This window comes from Diadema antillarum, unplaced genomic scaffold (assembly GCF_040938485.1).
Source record: "Diadema antillarum isolate AM-2024a unplaced genomic scaffold, OU_Dant_1.0 seq00000041_RagTag, whole genome shotgun sequence".
NCBI lineage: Eukaryota > Metazoa > Echinodermata > Echinoidea > Diadematoida > Diadematidae > Diadema > Diadema antillarum.
The window spans coordinates 237,340-260,479 of record NW_027271153.1 but is presented as its reverse complement, the minus strand read 5'-3'; the positions used below and the strand labels follow the sequence as shown (position 1 = coordinate 260,479).

The 23,140-nt window shown below is 38.7% G+C and overlaps 1 protein-coding gene across 1 annotated transcript; it reads right to left on the bottom strand.

The window, feature by feature from the left end:
• Positions 1-2,789: 2,789 nt before the first annotated feature.
• On the bottom strand, positions 2,790-21,373 carry LOC139725439 (uncharacterized). The gene is made up of 5 exons (XM_071636515.1): positions 21,177-21,373; positions 18,827-19,009; positions 13,777-13,949; positions 4,857-4,938; positions 2,790-3,697 (listed from the first exon to the last, which is right to left on the bottom strand). The coding sequence occupies exons 1-5, from the start codon at positions 21,289-21,291 to the stop codon at positions 2,790-2,792; spliced, it is 1,461 nt and encodes a 486-aa protein (XP_071492616.1). The 5' UTR covers positions 21,292-21,373.
• Between the last annotated feature and the right edge of the window lie 1,767 nt (positions 21,374-23,140).

The following is a 23,140-nucleotide window of genomic DNA, read 5'->3' as shown; positions in this document are numbered from 1 at the left end:
AGCAAACATTACCGTCTACAGTTGAAGTATTGACATGCTTTAAAGTTACGGACCCAAAGACCTAGGGTTCCAGACTGTGCTATTGTATGGACCCACGCTTAAGCATCTGCTATGTGTTCAGAACGTCAGTGTACCTTTTGCTCTACAAATTTTGCCAGCCAAGATACATGCTTCTTTAATTTGCCATTACTCCTGTATATGGTGTTGCCTACTTCTCACTTCTTTCCACAAGAGGGGCCACCCTACAGAAGTTGCAGTTGCAACAAATCACCATATTGTCGCCACCACTGGCAGAAACATCTATACGGCCCAATGAGATTGTCCGAGATTGAGCTTGCCTTTAATCTTTGCACCATGTTTCTATACCAGTTTCCTTTTGCTCAACGACATCAAAAGTTGGCATCAGCTCAGAGTACGATGCAAATCACCTTCGGTGACACAACATTTCCTCCTGCGATAATTGCTCTAGTCTTATTTTGTCCGAGGACTTAGGGTTAGGGTTACGGTTGTGATAGGGTTTTTGGCTTGAATTTGATGTGACGATTAGGATTTGGGTTAGGTTATATGTTTCAGATATTTCATGGGAGCAATTGTCGCAGGAGCAAATGTCATGGAACCATCCACATCCATGGGGATACAAGATACATCTGACACCGGCCCATGCTGGACAGCGACAGATTATAGTGGCCACCAGTTACACAGTAGTCAACACTTCTACATTCTAGGGTATGCTGCCGAACTCTTCCTCTTAAATACAAACACTATAATCAGAGATGAAAATTTTCTTTTCAAATCATGCACAGAGATATATCATAAATATGAAAAATAAATCCATCTTGCCTCATCACAATAGAGGGAATTTAGGAATTTTAGTATTTTAGACATTTTTACATTTATTGACCTGTGTTTCTCAGTATTACACGTTAATGTATAGCAGACCTCACTTAATTGGAGTTGCTTGGCATTTTTCATAGGACTTACAACCAGGTTGAAATTTTGTGAAATCTCTATATTATGAGTAAATAGGAGAATGTGATAACGTGACATTGTGGGCCAACTACATTAACTCCTGGCTTGTCTCATTGGAGCTACGCCTTGTTACATATTTTCCTACAAATTCTACACAGGTTCAAATTGCATGCATCTGACGCATTCCAGGTATGAGACATGCAAACACAGAAACTAGAAAGTAATCCCTACATAAAGTAACCCATATTAATAGGAAAAAAATGCAGAAAACGCACATGCTACGAAACTAGAATATCACTATGATGATTAGCTAGTGACATCTCTTGTACATTGTATATGCAGCCAGGATGGTTCATGTCAAAGCAAAGTATGACCCACTTTGAGGTGAATGTGCAACTCTGTATATTCACACACACCCACACACAAAAAGAAGAAAATGGACCTGGCTTTCTATGGGTTTCTAGGTCAACCGTTTGAATGGGCTTCAATAATGCTACATGCAGCATGGTGCCAAGTTCACTGTGCTAACACATATTAACATTATCAATGTGGAGTAACCTATCTTTGAAAATATGAAAACAAAACAAACATTATCCTTTGGGGGTCTAACTTATGTTTCATCTTTGAGTCTTGTCACATCAAGTATTTAGGGGATTTTGCTACAGACTCTTGTCATCAGTACATGTACATTTGCAACTCTCATTTTCACTCTATATCTTGCCTTCAAAAAAGATATATAAACACTGAAAGGATTAAATCAACTGAATCTGTGCAAAAAAAAGCAAAAAAAAAGCAAAAAAGAAATTTGTAAAAGTTAGCAAATTTGATAGAAAAACACAAACACCAATCTTCTATTAAAATAAGTTGCAAATTTAAGAATCAGGCAAAAATTCAGCATTTCCGAGGCTCTAAAACTTTTGCAACCTAATTAAGCATACATGTATAAGCCACACAGAACTTTAAACTGTATCTAATAAAGCACTGACAATGAATAACAAAACATTAAATGAAAAAAGATACAGCACCAAACCAGAGATAAGAGTTTTCTAAGATTCACCGAGTCAATGGTGAACAAAGCAATATTGAGAGGGCTTTGGTGTAACATTAATACAGTGCACCATCATAATAACGAACAGGGTTCTAACAAAATTTTGTTGCAACGAAGTCAAAATTCAGGTCCCAATATTATTATCTTTATCATTTTTATATACTTTATTTGTTTGGCTATAATATGGAATTTCGATGTAATGAAAGAAAAGGGCCAGTCCTCAGGAGTTTTTTATAACAGGAGTTGCCTGTACATGGTTTCATAATTCATATCATCTAAGTAATCAACAATGATAGCTCAACAAAAAAAAAACCAACCACAATAATCATAATAGATCTGGTATAGTTTTATTTTGAATTTCAACATGATTGCCATCTTTGCACGAATATAAGAGTAATATGCACAGTCATGTCAGGGACTTGAAACGGATCATACATATACACAAGGAGAATAATTCTGCCCATTCATGCAATGCTAATTCCTACTGCTAGGATGGAGAGTACATAACGAGGAGAAAAAAAAAATCATATATAAGTCACTGGCTATAATAACAATAATACGATGGAAAGGATTTTTTAAAAAGTCATAATTTGTGCAGTATCACAAAAAAGGAAATATTTACAGCTTGCAAGACTTAAAAAAAAAACATAAGGAAATCCTTTGTAAATGAGTAAACAATACTCTCTGCAACTGTTACGTAAAGACGTGTTGTGGTCATTGAAGATGTGATTGGCTTGATTGTGGTCCACGCAGAGGGAATTGATGTTGTTTTTTATCCTACAGTACAATCATGAAGAGTCTCTATGTACTGCATGAGCATTTTCAGGCCAAAGATGTAGTTCTCGTCTCGCGTCGTCGACTCTATTGCGTGGGCAAAGTCAATCATCCTGACCTCCACAGGAGGTGGGTTTCTCCGTTCCCTTGTTGGTGAGCTGCCATCAGGGGGCTCCCTTGCTTGTGCCGCAGATTGATTCTGCACTGATGAGTTGGTGTCGCAACGACTTTCGTGACTAGTTCTTGCGCTGCGAGTGGAATGGGAGTGATTGAGAAGGCTTTCACTCACGGGACCATTGACGGACGAGTCTCTCTCGCATGCTTGCATCCTCGGGGTGGATGAACTCTTGGATGGGTCGTCCTGGCAACTGGGTTTGCCACTTTTGCTCTGCGTGACACCTTCATCACATTCATGTCTGGATTTCACACCATTGCAGCGAAGAGTACCGACTAGCGCTTTTCCTTCATTGGCACCTCCAAGAGGGGAATTACTTTGTACATCCACATCCCTACTGCACACCGAATCGCCTTCTTCCCCTACGATTACCACACCATTGTCAAAGTGGCGAGTGCTCTGCGAGCTGCTTTCTCGATCACCTTCCCTCCTCATCTTTTTCCGCTTCAGCGGATAGGTCTCTGGTTTCTCGCTGTTGAGCGGGGTGGCACAGTCGCGAGTCCTATCCGTGCCATTGGTGGGCGGGGTGGAATGTGGGAGGGGCGGGGTGGGGGGCTTGAGCATGTCCCGGTAGTAGGTATCAGCCTCGTAGATGAAGAGGAGGGAGCTGGAGTAGAAGTGGTAGCACGTCTGAACCTGGAACCAGTCCAGGATCTGCTGGAGACGTACCAGGAAGGAGTACATAATGTCGGTCCGGATCTGCTCCTCCACATTGAAGAACTTGGCAAGACCTGGGCGAGAGAGAAAAGACGAGGTGCTACATTCCTGACTTATGCAGACATGGACTTGTATGTTCAGGTACATATTTGCTCCCCAACATTATTGCTGATATATCTAGAGCCTGAGTATCTAAGCCACCTCTAACTGCTACTTATTCAATACAAACCCCTCCTACGGACCTACAAAGGATGCACTACGCCCCTGACCTGTCAATCAAAATATCAAAAGGAATAATCATGTATTGAAATTTCATGATCAAATAACAATTGTTTACCTGCACTGGAAAGCCACACCTCTGAAATTAATTACAATGGACTCCCATTATAACAAAGTCCTCGGAACTGGCAGTTTTCTTTCATTATATCAAAATTTCTTTATAACTGAACAAATAAACAATAAAAATGCACAGAGTGGATAATGTTGCAGCCTAAATTTTTACTTTGTTGTAACCAGAATTTTGTTATGTCCGTGTTTGTTATAACGGGAGTGTTATGTATAAGTGATATATTTTTATGCGAACAACATCCGGATAAACGGATTTGAAACTACAGCTATAGACAGTTGCACAAACATGCACAAACATACACACAAGAAATGTGGGCCTCCCCGACAAGAGCAGTGCAGCGACTGCTCTTTTGAATCAATATTCAGTTAATCATGAACACTGTCATAAGGAATTAAACATTTGTGAGCTTAGTTTCACAGATTCTGGTCCTTCTCAAATTCAATTTTTGCACCTACGATACTTCTCAAACCCTTTCCTACTCATGCACTTACTTTGTTTGTAATAGACAATGTCTGTGAAGTTTCAATGTATGAAGAACATCTAATTTCTATCAAAAGGAAAAACAAAATCTGATGATCAAAACCGACAAAATACAAAATGAACCTTTCTACTGTGTTTAATACCAACAAGCATCACTTATCGTGGATGGATTTTGAGCAAACATGAAATTCAGAGTGTAATATGAGAGAGAAAATATTCCTCTGTATCATGTACTCACTGTCATTCTTGTCCTCGGATAGGAAATGACGACTGGCAAAACGATTTCCATTAAATACTATAAACTATTAAACAAGGATCCCAAGAACTCCTGACTGAGGTGCAGATTCAAAAACAAATGTCCATCTATGTCTGACCTGCTCCTATCAAATGCAAAAAATACCCACCTTCAATCATAGAAGTCACGTCCAGTGACCTTCCATACTTTTTGTCGTACTGCGAATATCTCTTGCTCAATGGGTGGTAGATCTGTAAGGGACAAGAGGGGAATACAGAAATGTCATGAAAGTAGCTTTTCTAAAATCATAGAAATACTGTCAAAGAGAATTTACCTGTTGAGGACAAGTCCTGAGTATACGATTGTAAACGGGCAAGTGTCTATGGAAAATGCGTGTTGTAGCAAAATCAAACAGTCCTCAACGGGTAACCTATACAAGCCAAGATGATTTTTTTTTTCATGAAACACAAAAATTATTGAGTATCAGGTAACATTTAAACAGAGTTTGCCAGTAAATACATGTATCACCTCGAATAAGGAACATCAGTGATAATGAATGTCTACCTTCATTTCAAAGCGGGACGAAAAATATTTCATTTTGGGATCTGTACACAAAAGACAATGTAGAGCTCTAACACAAGAACAATCTGCAAATGTCACAGCTACATGTTTCATTATAAAATTGCTGTCTTGTGCGGAAAGCCCACGAAGACAATTGTCAATTTGGCGCTGAAAAATATGTTGTATTCCAGTAATTTTCAATAATATCTTATGCATGAATATTACTGACTAGCAGTGGTTGTCAATCTCCATCCAACACAGTTTTTGTGATTCCACGGGGAATTGACTTGTTTTGTTTTGTTTGTTTGTGTTTGTGTGTTTTGTTTTTGGTTTTGTTTTTATCCAGGGCTCTGGGCCAAAGTTTACCCATTGTGAATCTATATCATGCCACAGACTATTCAGAGCAGAGTTTGTTGGGGTGAGAAGCCCAATTCAGCTTTGTGAGGATTCACAAAAGCATGCTCAAGAGGCCCTAGGCTCCCAACATTTTGAGAATGTACATTGTGCATTCTATCAGCACTTGCTGGTAGAATTCAGTGCCTGTGTGTAAAGAGGGACTTGGTACTGTTACGCTCTAAGTGCACAGTTGAGGACTGGATTTTGGAGGACAGTGGGATATTGGAACACATACAGCAAAGTCTCACAGATTTACATTGTACATATTTCCTATCTATGACAGACACTCTACAATGTTTTCCCTTTAGTCATATCTCCCGGCTTCAAAACTCAGTTTCATCCTGTATCTCAAATGATGGCAGATTCGCTCATGGAAAACAAAATGTAAAAAGTTGGAGGAATACTACATTGTGTATATGCCACGTATTTAGCAAGTCTAATTGTTTGCAAATTGGGACTGCCTAGTAGATTTGTTAGTGGTTGAATTTGCGATCGTGGAGTACAGTAATGGATGGAGAAATATACACACGCAAGTCACATTCATGTCGGGATCAGAGTTAATACTTTGACGTGTTGTACATTTCGAAAATGGCATCCAACACGCAAAATTAGCAAAAATCAAATCTTGCAAAATATATGGTATACATAGCATGTGATACAGTACTCAACTTATCACCTGCAAGTACCTGAAGGTTTCTGTACAAAGTCAGTAGGGTTTTCAGTATCTGCACAGAATAGCCCAGTTTGGTGAGGAAAAATGCTGTATAGACTTGATCTAAATTTTGTTTTGATCAGATAGCAAGGCTAATATCCAAGTCTCTGAATCAAATGGACTAGTTGAAGTAAATTCAAAGACAACAGAACCCCCCCCCCCAAAAAAAAAAGAAAGATAGAAAACCCAACAAACCTATGAAAAACAAAAACAAAAACAAAAAAATTAACAGGACCATCAACATTCCTGTCTACACCTTACCTATGCACAATCAATATTCTTTTCTCATCTATTTAACTAGAAATGTGTCATATCTATTTTCATTGGTTTCTCTTTGTTTCCAGAAACTACAACGAATGCTGAGGTTTTAAAACTCAGTGATATACATCATGTTTTCCTGGTTTTATTCCTTTCTGACAGCCCTTGGACAGAGAGAAAGAAAGAGAAAGAAGGAAAAGAAAAAGAAAAGCTTTGTTCCTTTCTCACAGCCCTTTCACAGAGAGAATGAGAGAGGAAAAAAAAGGAGAAAAAGAGAAAACAAATAAAGAGAGAGTGCGTGAGGACGGGAATGCCACATATTTCATAAGTCTAAAGCCCTCATTGCTGTATTTATGTAAGCAAACATACAAGCACATTTGGGTGAAACATCACACCAATGTCAGCATACCCTTTATGAATGCTAACCATTATAGACTGACACACTGACCCACGCCATTAAAAAAAAAAAAAAACACACACATTTTGCATCATTACAACAAATATTTGAGGACTGGGTTAAAATGTTTTGAAAAAAAATGAAAGATATGCAATTAGAGTGAGCAACCCTTTGCCATCTTCTTTGAATGCAATTAAGCAGTATTCACCTGAAATCTATAGTTAAATATGGGAAACACGGTCAGTGCAGGATGAGAAGACTACTAGAGTGTATGATGTCACTTGCGTACAACGCTATAAGGAAAATATATAGAGAATTTCACAAAATTTTACTTTTTGAAAAAGTCCACATTTCCTCGACTCGTCACTGACATATTTTTGTTAAGGGTAATATTATTCCCCCTTGCCTTCTGAAAGAAGGAAGTCAAATGTTCTTTTATTATGCGAGAAAAGTGAAAATATCTTGAATTTTCCATATACTCTCTTTATATCGTTGTACACATGTGACATCACAAGCTGTAGCAGTCTTCTCATCCAGCAGTGACTAAGCAGAAAGTTAAAAAATTTATAACTTTTAAACGGACTGTCCGATTTTCCTCAAACTCTTGCTGATGTGTTCTATTGATATTGCCGCATTCACTCAATCCACATGTTTAGGAAGGTGAACTTGTCCTCTAAAACTGTTTGGTGGGAATACAAAGAGCAAAGACAACTTTTGACCCCTGTCACACAGAATAGCAGATCTGAAGTCGGGCTTGAAACCACACAATAATGACACCGTCTATTCACCGTCAGCTCACGTGCTACCACGTACATGTATCTAAAGACAGATGAGCCATCTATGAATACCACCCAGTGCTATGCCTTGACATGCATCCAACATACCAAAGCCTAATAATACTGTTGCTGTGCAAACTCCACATTACATTGAAGTTGCCTTTAACCCATTGAGGACCGACTGATTTTGCTACAACATGCATTTCCCATAGACATCGGCTCGAGTATACTCGGGACTCGTCCTCAACTTCAAAATGTCATGATTTTCTCATTTTAGGTCCCACTTTGAGCATTCCTACCATTCTGTTCATCTGAATTTCATACTACATGTATACTTCATATCAAAGCCAACTCTGACATGGTGTGGATTTGCATTTTAAACATTCAGAGTAGATAGGAGTACTCACATAGCAAAGTGTTCTGTGTGTGTGTTGGGGGGGGGGAGGGAGCAGTAGGAAATGGAAACTTTTACTTGATACTTTGGTTATGAAACACCATGCAAATTGTGTGAATATAAGCAATGCACTGCAAAAAAAAAAATGGAAAGAAAAAATTAGACAGAAAGAGAGAGGATGGTAAAAGTGAAATAACAGCCTGGGAAAAGGCTATGGTCAAGTACAAGTATATCTATGGCAACAGCTATCAATGCCCGAGATTTCTGTTATGTAACCCCCGTCAAAAAAAAGGAGAAATAGATAAGCAAATAACCCTGAGAAGGAAACTCCCTCTCATATTGCATTAAACTTGTGATGTACTTCCTTATGGAACTGGCATCTATACACACTCATTTTCGCTCCAGAGAAAAGGTTCGGGAAAGTAGATGATCGCTTGCTGCATGCAACTCATTTACAGTGTATGTACAATATATACATAGGTGTGTGTGTGTGTATGTGTGTGTAGATGAGTAGTGTACATACCGATTCTGTACTTGTTGAATTTGAAAATGAAGTACCCTACAAAACCCATTATGATGGCATTTAAGTGATCACACTTCACATTAGTCTTCTCCATCTTAAGGCTCGAAAGCAAGGCAGAGTCAGAATTCTAACGTATGGACGAGATGCTCAACAGAAGTATTATGCCACCTACCGCCACTATCATTGCACTAATCAGATACAATCTGTATGAGTGCAAAATATGGCTGCAACACCGGCAATTGTTGTTGTTTGTTTTGTTCTGTTTTTGTTTTTATTTTGTTCTTTTACTCTTTTTCTTCTTCTTTTTTTATTGGGGGGGGGGGGGGGAGCTAGTATTTCATATTAGTGCCTGGTAATGGAATGAATAATAATTATGAAAGTGGAGCTACAAAAAATTTTAGACACTGTACACTGGCAAGTGTATCAAAGTATGTGCACTGTACTGTACGTGTATAGGCCAGCGTCCCTCAAGTCAAGCAGTGAGTCTGTATGTACAAAACGTGTAGGCCCTACATTTTGCATGTACTGCTATGGGATTTCTGGTATTTTCAAGCAGTTTTATAGGGACTGCTGAGACGAGTTCATCCTGACAAGTTAATTCCTCCTGTGCATGAGAACTCTAGAGACAATGCAAAATGGTGTTAACATGGAATATTTCATGGTGTGGACAACGACATTATTATAAAACAAGAGACCCGCGGGTCCAGCGCTCACCTGAGTATCTTAAGTTCACCTTTCACGCAGTCACTAATCTAAATCATTCACAGCTCTACCAAAATTTGACCAGGCATTCTCAAGTAGAAGATGAAAATATACAATAACGGCCCAAATTTTTTAAGATTCCTCGATTTTGGGGGATTGGGGCCCCCTGGGGCCCTCTGGGTGGGGCATGGTGCCCATTTTGATAAATTGAGATCCTAACCCCCTAGGGATGCTACCTGCCAAGTTTGATGAAAATCCATCCTGAGGTTTTCAGGAAGAAGATGGAAATGTACAATTCAGGCCCCCATTTGGACCTCCCCACCCCTCCCCCCTGCCCCCAAGAGGGGCACCCCTGGATCTGCTATGAACAAACTTGAAACTACAGTCATTAATGTGCTCACTCATAGTATTACCTTAGTTCTATCACTTCTGATTCTAGAGAAGATTTTTAAAGATTCCTTCATTTTGAGAGGTTTGGGCCCCTTGGGACCCTCCAGGTGGGATACGGTGCCCATTTGAACAGATTGAAATCCTATGCCCCTAAGGATACTACCTGCCAAGTTTGGTGAAAATCGGTCATGGGGTTCTCAAGAAGAAGATGAAAATGTACAATGTAGGCCCCATTAGGACCCTCCCCAACCCCCCTCCCCTGGGTCCCAAGGGGGGCACCCCTGATTCTGCCATGAGCAAACTTGAAATTACAGTCATCAATGTACTACATTTGTAAGTCACAGAATTAACTTAGCTCTATCACTTCTGATTCTAGAGAAGAAGATTTTTAAAGATTCCTTCATTTTGGGCAGTTTGGGCCCCCTGGGGGTCCCCTGGATGGGGCATGGTGCCCATTTTGACAAATTGAGATCCTAACCCCCTAGGGATGCTACCTGCCAAGTTTGGTGGAAATAGGTCATGGGGTTCTCAAGAAGAAGATGGAAATGTACAATTTAGGTTCCATTAGGACCCCTCCCCACCCCCCTCCCCTGGGTCCCAAGGGGGGCACCCCTGATTCTGCCATGAACAAACTTGAAACTACAGTCATCAATGTACTAACTCGTAGTACTAACTTCATTCTATCACTTCTGGTTCTAGAGAAGAAGATTTTTAAAGATTCCTTCATTTTTTTTTTTTTTTTTTTTTGGGGGGGGGTTCTTTTGTAATTTTGTATAACTGCAATGAACAACATTAATGATGCTCATATAGATATGTTATGGCATACAGTGTAATATCACTGAGGAAATGCACATTTTTGTACCAGTGCCAATATGAAGTGGGATACCAATGAATCATGCACACTGAACAAGTTTATACCATTAGCGTGAAGTGCATGCGCAATATAGTACACACAAATGTGTCCACAATTCTGTCATTCAGCTACAGTTTCACTCCTCAAGTCTTTCAATCTTGATGCATTGAGTGTCTCTCACAGATCAGATCAGATCAGATCAGATCAGTTGTCCTCTCTTACGATATAAAATGCAGCTCTAAGTGAGTCGACAACTTACAAACAGCACTGTCACATTAGCTCCTACTTATTTGATTTTCATGTTTTGCTATGTTCAGCTTTGTTCATTTATATGCTGATATTTGTAATTTGGCATTGATGCAATGTGAAGCTGAAAACCAAAAAGCAAACAGATCAGAAGTAGATCAATGCATTCACTTGTACATTGCTGCATACATTAATACTGTGTGCATGAATGAAAATGAAAGAGTGGAATGTATCAGCACCTTGTTTACACATGATGTTTCTTTGTTATTATGGACCAGTCTCTGTTTGATAATGATCTGCCTTGTTTATCTTCAAATACGTACCAAAAAGCAGGGTTTTTCATACAACAATGGAACATGGGCAACTGCAGCTCTAGTCAGCTTTCTTCTCTTCTTTTTTTTTCTACCTGTCCAATTATTTACCAATTTATTTTAAATTTGCTGGAGAAATCACTGTGAGCTATGAGTTACCAACAGAAGCCTGAAGGACATTGTTATCTCCATATTACGCTGAGACACTGATTTCTCAAAGTGATCCTCAGGCACACACTACTGGAATACCTACGGTCGTATTTTGTTTTAAAAGAAGGCTGAGTGGCACAATGATTTTGCAGACGACACATAATTGAATTAGTGGGACTGAAATAGCAGTTTGATACAGTGTAGCTAATAATTTACATACAATGTACTTTCCTCACATAGTTCTGTTTGGGATATATGCGTGGGGATACACTTGTAGGGTATTTTGTAAGTTTCTGTTTTTCAGTGTAGAACTGACATTCTGATTCAATATAGTGTACTTCAACATTCAAACATAGGTCATGAGCAAACAACTAATACATTTAAATGTCAATCTATAGTACATTGTCACTACCAGGTACTCAGTACCTGGCACACCTGTCATTGCACTCAACATGACAGATGTCACAGCTACAGAACAGTTTGAATCACTGAGAACAGGCTTCATGTGAGCCCAGCTGTGTGGTGTCTCACAGGAGTATTTATGATATGAGGATCATTATCTCTGGTAACGAGTGACGTGCACTAGCTTTTAAAGACCCTGTACTGTGGGGCTACCAAGGAGTGGGGAGGCTGGCCTGGCTGGAATATATATATATGAGAATCTCCATAATGAATTCTTGCTACCGCCAATGTCATAAAAAACTCCTGCGCACGCTGAAGAGGTCTGTCACAGGTGCACTGTGGGATTCCTTGGTCCCTTGTTCGCTTCCGGTTGTCTCACGCCAGTCGCAGTTCCCATACGATTCAATGGAGTTCTTTGTCTGCTTTTCCATTGTTAGCCCTTTTTTTCTTGGCTATAATTCAGCTTAAAAGAGTTGAAAGTGTCTAAGCTTTACTGATTTGCCGTCACTAGAGTCATGGTTCACTACTGCAAGGCTTCAATGTGCTGGTCACATGATGGAAAGCGAAGAAATCTTCAACAAAAAATACCTCTTTATAAAGACAGAGCATGATGTAAGCGCATGTGCAGCCAAAACCGGGGCAAGTTTGTCCCATGAGCTATCCCATGATGCATCTAAAACGCTGCTCTGCGCACGGCACCTACCTATTGGCGATACCCTCAATTGTGTATAGCTTCATCACTGATCTCTACACTGTATAGTGTATGTCAGTACACACACAGTCGGAGAATCTTGACTGGAGTGACCGGCCGTTCCACGGTAAAAGGGTCTATCTTGAGAAATGTTACTTTGGAGAAAAACGGGTTTAAAATTTGGTGTATTTTTCATATTTCATTTTTTACATTTTTTATATTTTTATAACACATAACACTCACAAGCCATTCTCTTTACAAACACAAGAGGCAGACATACAAATACACCAAACTTTAAACCCATTTTTCTCCAAAGTAACATTTCTCAAGATAGACCCTTTTACCGTGGAACGGCCGAGTCAACCGTTACCGATGAAGTGACGCTTCAGTGCACATATTCACTGACCAGTGCTATTTGTGGTTTTTCTAACGAACCTTGGTGGGCAGGGAATGAATCAGGCCACCAATGAGTCTCAACCTCACCAAGTCTTTGATCTGCCATATATCTTGCTCCATCGCCATTAGAGTTGATGCGAAACACATATATCTTAGAGCTGTTTTAATCACATAAAACATTCTTCTCTTTATAGCGATACCCATGCAGCAGTGAGTTTTAACCCTTTTCTGTGCTAGGGACTGTGGACAGTCTGTACAATGCTGCGGGTTTTCTGTGCAAATTGGCACAAAAAGCACACAAATGGTTTAATTCCCCTGTTAATTTGTGAAAAATTTTGGGTCCCTAAACACAAGATGCATGAGTGTTACTATCTTTTAAATTACTATTTCCTTTTTGTATCAAACTGTTGCTGTTGTTTAGAGAGCAAGCATCCACACAAAGTTCAAGAAACTTCAATCTTCATCAAATTCGACTATATATATATATATATATATATATATCATTTGAAATCAAGAAGAAAACAAAATTCTTTGCATGTATGGGTAACTTTTGTTGAGATGCAATGACCTATCAATGATGACATTTTCTTTTCTTTTTTTCATTTTGGGGAGGGGGCTGAGTGGAATCATTACCAAAGAAATATGTTTGCACATTTGTGTGCACAAACCACTGGGAGAATTGTGAGCCGATGACCTCAGCCAAATGGCATCGTGATGGCTAAAAGACCACTTTTCGGTGAGAGCATGAATCCTTTAAAATTCCATATTATTTCTATTTGGCGTCCAATTTTCATTAAACATCTACCATTCCGTTTGTCTGTACTTTCTTCCTTAAAATAGATCCTTTAAGGCCCTGCCTAATGGCTTTGGGGCGGATCACATTATCTGGATGGGGATCTGCTGGGTCGCTTTGTACCCCCTCCCTACTCACCCGCATGCCGAGGATTTGGAAGCCGAGTTTGTCCATGTGTGGGTACTTGAGTTTAGCCGTCTGGGCCTTCTTGGAATTGACGCCGTCCTCGTAGCCGATGCGGCCGATCTTCACGTCCATGATGCAGGGGTGTGAGAAGCCCGCCGTCATGTCACCCAGCTTAATGTACTCCACTGTCAGGTGCAAGTCCACAGACGACAGCAAAATGCAAAAACAAATACAAACAAACAAAAACACAGAATATTGCAATCAGTATTGACATTTCATTGAAAGAAACTTGAATTAACTTATCTTCTTCCATCAAAACATCCCGAGAAAACATCAGGAAGTATGATGATATCTCCGATGAATTCTACTTAAGCACTGTCAACATAGATGTACTTTTTTATGATTTTCTTTAATGTACTTCCCGTTTGAAAGGCTTAATCTCCAAAACGTGATTGAGCATGCAGTGCTTCTAGCACAACCCTACACTGTACTTTTACTTCCTCCCACAGACTGCACAAAATGTAATGCAATCTGCCTGCACTGCACTAGCGAGCACATGCTTTGTGAGTTAGATTGACAGGTCAGGAACTTTGTACCTACAAAACTCCAAAAATCAAGAATACAAATGCTACTCATAAACATAATTGCAAGAGAGATATTTCTATTGTTTGAAAGGGCTCTATATTTTACATTCGAGGGGCAGAAGGGTCCTTACCTCAAACATGATTACAATCACAAGTCACATAGATGGTTACAAGAGAGATTTCTCTATCATCTCAAAGAGCTGTTTATTTTATACAGCAACCCTGTCAGAATTGTAATTGATTGAAGGATTCAAATAACAACCGATGGAGAAATGTAAATGTTGCTGAACTCTTATTTGAAGTCTGGTCAGTGAACTTTGCACATCCCGACTGAGCAAACAGATCCGTCAAACACACTGAGCATGCTGACAGGCAAAAAACAGCTTCCACAGACACTGCCCAATGTGGCTATTTAGCACTGTGCTTTCATGTAAACTGAAGTATCACTCCTTCTCTTTTTCATTTAAACTTTTCTTCTCGATTCTCCATCCTTACAACCGATGCTTGAAACACAATGAAATTCTCTAGAAAATGTGAATGTGAAAGACACACAAACTCACATGCATCAATAGCATGCTGATTGCTGAGTACAGTACCTTGTGGACAATACATCAATGTAACACAATAGATTTTCATTGAGCAATTAAATACCAAACTGTGTAATGAATTCATCATGTACACATTTTAAATAGAACTCTTAACCACACTGTTGCATTGTTCTCTATTATAATGTTACTGGTTTTCTGCTAATACGAGACCATCATGTTGGAACTGAGCACAAAAGTAATTTAGACAACTTTCCTCTTTTCCTTAACACAATGCTACACTGTAGTTGGCAGACTGACAGAAAAAACGACAAAGCAATATACACTGTATACAGTGTATGAAGGCATGGAAAGGTTCCAATAACACAGTTAGCACAGCTAAACTTACATGATTACAGGAAAATAAGCTGATTTGTATGGTCACATACTGAGAGGTGCGTGTGGTGTATGCTTCAAAAATCATTTCTTGCAAGACACTTCCCCACAATTCCCAACAAGGAAAATATTCCTTGAATCAATACACACTGTCCACAGGAATCATAGTCTCCATTGGAAATCTAATTACCTACATGGTCTTTAGGGTTCAGTTTCAGAAGAATCATAAAAACTCATTGTTGGCTCACACAAATACAAAATGAATTACCAGTAAACCCCACAGAGAGATTTCCAGATACATTTATGTCCAAAGTTGATCTGTAAAGGCAAATTTTCCCATTTTGTAGGGAAAAAAATATACTGTTTCCTTCTTTGTCTTGCTCAGAAATAAGACTGTTGATATGGCTGTTCTGCTAGTCTCAATAATGAAAATGAGAGTGGCATTAATGATAAATCACAATATTGACCAATTTGTCTATCGAAACAAAAAACAAAACGAACAAACCATTAATGCACATATGTTTATTTTCAACTCCTCTTCAAAGTGAAAGGAGCATCAATCTAACATTGTTTTCAGTTTACTGCAAGTTTGACTGTATGATCTTCAATCTGTAAAATAATAGATAGACTGTACACCATACTTTATAACAGAATAGACAATTTTCATCTTTGGAGCTAGTTTTATTAGACTGCAATGTTTGTATCGAAGCCCAAGGTACTTTGACCCTTCCCAGGACAGGGGCACATTGTGACCCCAATATAACTTTATTATTTGATGTACAAATATTTTGTATCACCACCATATTTGGCACTTGGGTAGAGCAACTCAAATTCTACATGACCCTTCATTTGAACTTTCTCTAGGTCATCCATGGAAGGCACTAACCAGAATTTTAAAGAAATACATAGGAAATATGCTAAAAACATTATTCTTCTGTATAATTTCTTTATACCCAGTATATATGTTTTTATTTTGGTCAAATTATTTTCTATATGCCACAAATGAAAAGCAGATCAAATTTGATTATTTGTTAAGGTTGAAATTTCTCACTTTAGGTCATCACATGGGGTGGTATTCATTGCAATATAAAGTAATATATTATGAGATCTGTGATGTACTGTTTACGATAGGCACATGTACAGTTATGACATGTCATATTTCCAAAATGTTTGAATTTTGATTTTGCAGATTGACAATATGATAAACAAATGATACTACAGGCATAACTTGTGTGAATTATTTAAAATGACACAAAATAAGAGGGTAATCTTTGGAAAATACTGGTGTCACATAAAAAAACAAAGGAAATAATATCCCCCCCAAAAAAAAAAAAAAAAAAAAAATCACAGCCACTCATAATCATAATTACTTCACGTTTTGCTCCATCAGCACATCACAGTCAAGAAATTTCCATTTCATCCACCATTATATTGTTAATTGTATTTGGAATAGAAAAAAAGACACAAAATCTGACTGACATGGTTGTCAGTTTGTGGTTGCCATGGCAACCAGCATTATCAAACATAGCTAAATCATACATTAAAATGTCTGTAATAAAATCTTACGAAAAGTCACCATATTTGGTTGAATTTAGATGAAGGGTGTAGGAGTAGCAAACGAAAATATAGTAAGGGGCATGTGTCCCACCCCCCCCCCCCAACACGGCTTCATATGGTTTAAAAGCAAGTGTGACCTTTTTTTTTTTCCAGTCATTTTTCCTTTGAAGAGATTCAATGTACACATAACATGATTGTAGACAAAGATATAGCCTCAATATAACTGAAATGTAATGAAGCAAAAAAATTCATTATGAGTTATGAGTTCAGGGCCCCGTTTATCAAAAGATATGATCAATTATAAATTTCTTTACCACACAGGCTGCCATTAAGTTATGATAGAAATCAACTATATAATCAATATCAACTCTTCATAAAACGGGGCCCACGGGACATGACAGATGTACAGTATGACAAAGTCCTGCTGAGTTTCTCTTTTTATCAGTAAATACTGCAATCTCAATCAGGCACTGCTGTCATTACACATTTAGTGATTACACTGCCCCCCCCCCAAAAAAAAAAAAGCCATTCATTTGACGGTTTCTGCTCCCATCACCTGCTCCAGCTGGATTGCTATTGCAATGATTGGCTGATGAGGAACAATGACTGTGTAAAGGCCATCCTTTTGGCAGCCACTCTTCTGTTCACTTGCATCATGATTCAATATTGCTTTGGTGAATGTTTTTGAGCCAGTTGATATCACATATATCCCACTTTGTCTTACTACATTTGGATGTAGTGTATGGGTAGAAATAATGTAAGCTTGTTTTATTAAACTACAATGTGTATGTTGGAAGGCCCTCTAGGGATTTAGAAAACAAAGCACTGTCATCTGGCACCTTACTTGTAAATGGGACACTGCTGCTGTAAACAGCTAGGTGGTGAAGCCACACTGTCTACCCCTTTCATGCTTAGCAAATTTCACCCAGGATTTCCAAGGAATTTGCAGGTGACCCTGAGGCATGAAAGGCATTTCAGGGAAATGCTCAGGTAAAATGCCTTGCGAGTTTTCAGAAATATTACCCTCGAACCGTCCCTGATAAACTCGCAGGGACACCCGCAAATATCCGGGCGACGCTGTAGCATGAAAGGCATTGCAGGTAAACTCTCTGGAAAAAGCAAAGGGTCAGTATACCAACAACATCTCGCGGGCCATTTCGCGCATGTGCCAGAACATGTACTTGCATTGTAGAAGAGCGGGCGAGAGAAATTCAACCGGGAGCTCATTCGCTAGTATGACAGAAATTTCTCCTGGTTGTTCCCCATTTGATTCCCTGTTGAATCTTCTGGGTGATCATCAGAGTGACAGTGACTATTATGAAAAGCACATTTAAAGCAAAGCATTGAGTGCAATGACATTTTGCAAATGGGGAGAAATTCATCTAAAGTGTCCACTTGTGCATACCAACTAGGAACTTACAATTACTATGTAGAAAAATCAAAGTGCAATCTAATCTACACAATCCATGCAAAACAAACAACTAAACATTGTAGAACCCACACATGTTAAACTAATAGCTGTTTTAATGATTCAAAGTTAATACTTTGTTGAAACTTTTTCAGTAAACTAGTCAATCAGGGTTGTTCCGGCTCCAGTTTTTCCCAGAGTATCATTTTCCGGCCAACACAATGCATGGGCTCTGAATTTATCACTGCAAAACACAACAGAGCAATAGGTCACTTGCCTAAATTACATGGGCTGTTTTTGTCACCCTGTGATAAGATTAACTTTTAAAAATATTATACAGATAATATTGTTACATCCTTGCCAAACAGCTGCCTGTGACCAGATAAAAAATGTTAAACAAAAGTAATCAGACAGAAATCCAGATATTTCCTGCAGACAGTAAATGGGCAGGGATTCAATACAAAGATAAGAAAAAAACGATTGCAAAATACTGCACTCAATACCATACCACAAACACACACAATGTAGGTTACGGTAGGCCATGAGATTTTGAAAAGGGGAACAACAAAAGCCCTAGCCATTATTCCTTTTACCTGATGGATCTTCCGCTGAGACCACAGTCCCTTTGAAGGGTGCCACAAGGTTCCGTGCACTGAGCAGTAGGGGATCAGACTGGTCCTCTCCAAACACCATCTGATAGAATTTCTTCTCCCGTGTCCCTCGATTGTTGGTCTGGAGGAGTTTCAAGATTGACCCATAATCATCTTGCAGAAGTCCTGGGAGAAACATTAATGTAATATAAAGACAGGAATAAGAGACAGAGAGAGTTAATATAAAGACAGAGAAATGAAGGAAAGAAGAAGATGATAAAAATCCAAGTGGGAATTCATAGCAAAGACAAAAAGAAAAAAATGAAATTGGATCATGTTTCAACACAGTACAGCTGTACGAATTTATGTACTGGTACTCTTCACCCTGCAAATGCATGTAGTATAGTACAATCAAAACTAATCTACAAATGTATGTACATGTACAGCCTATGTGGTACATCATAGTTTGTAAATGACATCCAACTCGTTTAGTGTATGTGACTGACTCTCTGGACTAATGAGTTTCATCAGTTGGAAAATTTTGGGATAACTGCCTCCCGTCATCAAGTGTAAAATTACATATGTATATAAAATTGCTTGTTGTAATAAGGAAGCTTAGTAATTGTATACAAGATGAAATGTTTCTTTCTACTGATAGGTTTACATCTATACAGGTATGGTACGGTATTACCCGACAGCATAGGACAAAAAAAAATCCTGGACATGAACATCTATGTGTACTAATGACATTACAGCTGTAAATACACATGGGACTTTGTAGACTAGTCTCACAGAGCATTTGTATGGGCTGAAATCAAAACAAAAAACAAAAAACACATTCAACACAAAAATGTAGATACACTAAGACTGAAGAAATTTACATTTCACATCAGATATAGAAGATGTCGATTATCTAAATTGATGGAAACGTTCATGTTTCACCTTTTGCTGTAAAATACAAAATTTGAGCCTCATTTGCCAATTTTCTCTTTGTCGTCCGCTCGGTATGACTGTGTACAGTGAATCGTGGGTAGGTATGAATTGTGGTTCTGGTGCAAAGACAAGTAATGTAAAGCCTAAAGGGCATCGCTTATTCCATTATGAAACTTGTGTCTGGAATTATAGGTATAATGCGATTTTACACTGCACTACAAGTACACTTTTGTACAACATAACTTTTTGTAGAGGGGTACAACTGGAGTCTATTTTCCAAAAATCAGAGTGAATATATTATTAAATTTTCTTAATTTTGGCTTTGCAAAATCTATATTTTCAGGACTTTGTGAATACCTGGTGTTATTTTTGGCTGAAATTTAATCGTCTAGCTCCGAGTACGGAATTCAGAGCCACAAAAAAAAAAAAAATTAAAAAGCATCCAGTGATATGATCCACTCTCCTACTCAACATCTGGTAAAATGACAGGTGTTGTTATCCAACAGCCAAACAAATCACGGAATGAATGTCAGCCCCACACAAAATTAAGAAGTTGCGGCCAAATTGTGATATCGGTACCCTCTCGTTCTGCGCGTGCGTCTCCACTATGTGCAAAGTCTATGGAGGTTGAAAGAAGTCCCCAGCTATGACGAAATGAATGGCAGTGAATGGAGTGGGGACCTACATTTGCGCCCCCATTTGCGGTATGCCGAAGTTGCCACAGACAATAAACTTAATGCTTGGACTCTGTCACAAACAAAGTTCTAACATCTAGTAAAATTCAAAATGCAGCAAGTTCCTTCTTGCAAACGAGGACATAAACTCTGGATAATATTAAATAAAATTTATGCCACTTTCCAATAGGGCCTAAATTTTAGTCAAAATTGTACTGTAAAAGCAGAAATGATGGCTTACATTCTCATTTTGTGAATAATGTGAGAAATTTTGTGCTATCACTAAAACCACTGGGCACCAGCCTAACTACTGTATACACAGCCCAGTCGCTGTACATGGTACGTCGCATAGCGTAACAGCGTCTGGTCGGGCTAGGCACCAGCCATGCCATGACCAGTGACTTAGACAGAAAGATCCGTCTGTCCGGAGGAGTCTTTTATTTTTTGACATTGTCGCTCTCCTCCGTAGACATAAGGAGGGGATATGCGAAGCCAGACGCAGTCTCCGCGGAACATTTCCCCGACGACCAGATACAGACCGATCTTTCGGTCAAATGACCACTCCAACAATTAGGTCTGTCACACTGTTGTGTCAATTCTATCCAGTTAGAAAATAAGTTTACTTTTTTTAGTTGACCAACAATATTTGTAGTAACAGTATAAAAAATTTAAACACTAACCATGCTAACAGTGCAGTGACACAGTTTTATCAACATTGTAGGTCATTGTCATTGACATTACATTACCTGCTCTTGTTTGACATTTTCCATAGATATGACCTGCAACCTGATGACTTAGCGGTCTACATCCTTCTGGTATTGGAGGTGGAGGTACTTCTTCTCTTTTCTCCGAAACAGACATTTCTGATCAAATAGCAAAACGTGATTAGAGATTGTTAATAAGGTTAGCTCACGTCACCATTCATTGGCACAGTGCAATGTTTTCATACAAATCTGTACGTAAGGCTCTGTACGTTGTGCTATCTGCTACACGCTCTTGTCCGGAGCTGCACCGCACCACGGCCACGGTACGTCGTTGTCCAATGGTTCATCATATGCCAACGTCGACGGCGGCGGCGATCCCACAGTAAAAATTCGTAAACATAACAGTTACAATGTACTTATCTTCCTCCACTTTCCTTTCGATCAAACTTGCAAGCCATAAATTTCGATACTTGTAGACCTATGTCCTCAGTTTTTGTCGGAAAATAACATTAACGGGGCCGATTGTCGAACGTACAGATCAATGAATCTCGTAGTCACTTCCGACGTATACTACTCTAATAAAACTCAGTTGAAGATAACGACCATCTTTTGCATTTGATCACACTCGCGCGTGTAAATTTCGCGTGGTTGGGCTGCATTGATCAGCCAGCTTTACAGTGGGCCGAGAAATCCTATGGTGGTCCGTGGGCGCTCGCACGGGAACTGCGGATCACTATGGTACCTTTGAATAGACAAACTTCTATCGAATTCGGATGTTCAGACTTTGGAAATGGGCTATATTGGCATGCACACGAAACGTTGTCATGGTGATTTAGTACATGTGTGTTGGTGATAGTTATTGATTGTATGAATTTAAAATGAGACGTGTACCATAGTTCTAATGATGTATTTTCATTACAACATTAATGATTTAGACCAGAATATTTCTTGAAGCGTCCAGGATATCTCGGACAGCACTGGTAGACTGGATTCACTGATAATCAATCGCACAAAAAAGAAAAACAAACACATAAAACAAACACAAAACACCCACAACTGGAGAATATAAATGTAATGTGAGTCATGAACCACCGTATCTATCTAGAACGTAGACGCAAGATAATATACACAAAGTAGTGAAGAAAAGAACGGTCCACCAATTTCGATGTAAAAAAAAAAATTAATTACCAAAAATGAATGAGAGGAGTAATGATGATGCGACTATCCTTTTTTATATCGACTTCTATACCACTGATGTATAATACCAATAATCATAATCATGATAACAGTGATAATGATAGCAATAACAATAGCAATAATTACAAAAATAGCACCTGATTGACCCTATAGTATAATGATCAAGACAACACTTAAAGTTATCAGTGCTATGGTATTCATAATTGTTATATTATTCTATTATCATGATTATTACCATCATCGTTATCCCTATATCACTACATCTCGTATTTCGACCATACTACCCCTGAACATTGTTTTCATATCGTCAGTGGAAGCATTATCATAATACTAATCATGCTAGTCACTTTGTCACCGTCGTAATCGTCATCAGTTTCATGTCATCATGTATTACTATAGTAATTAGCATATCGGCTGCTCTCTTTGCATGATAATAGTCAGCATAAAAACTGGGGAAATCGTCGTAAGTAGTCCTTTTTTCCAATGTGCTATCGGAAATAAAGGATGCAGCAAGTTTTGTTTATAAGCCATTGCTTTACATTTTTAATTTGTCCTTAGAAATTGGAATCTATCCTCAAGCTTTAAAGATGGCCAAAGTAACACCAATGTATAAAAAAGAACCGAAATCGGACCCTGGAAATTACCGACCTATCTCCGTTCTGCCAAGAATTGGGAAGGTTTAAGAGAAAATTGTAAATGATCGACTGGTTGATTTTTTTTTAGTCCAATGATATTTTTTATAAACACCAGTATGGCTTTCGTAAGAGATACAGTACGAAATTGTCTTTAATTGATCTTGTAAATACACT

Bases quoted from the DNA above. Each gene is read 5' to 3' on its own strand.
- LOC139725439 (XM_071636515.1), bottom strand. From the start codon at position 21,291: ATGTCTGTTTCGGAGAAAAGAGAAGAAGTACCTCCACCTCCAATACCA. The intron at 4,939-13,776 runs GTGAGTAGGGAG...TGTCCCTTACAG, and splicing joins TCCAAATCCTCGGCATGCGG to ATCTACCACCCATTGAGCAA. The intron at 3,698-4,856 runs GTGGGTATTTTT...TCTCTCGCCCAG, and splicing joins CGTGACTTCTATGATTGAAG to GTCTTGCCAAGTTCTTCAAT.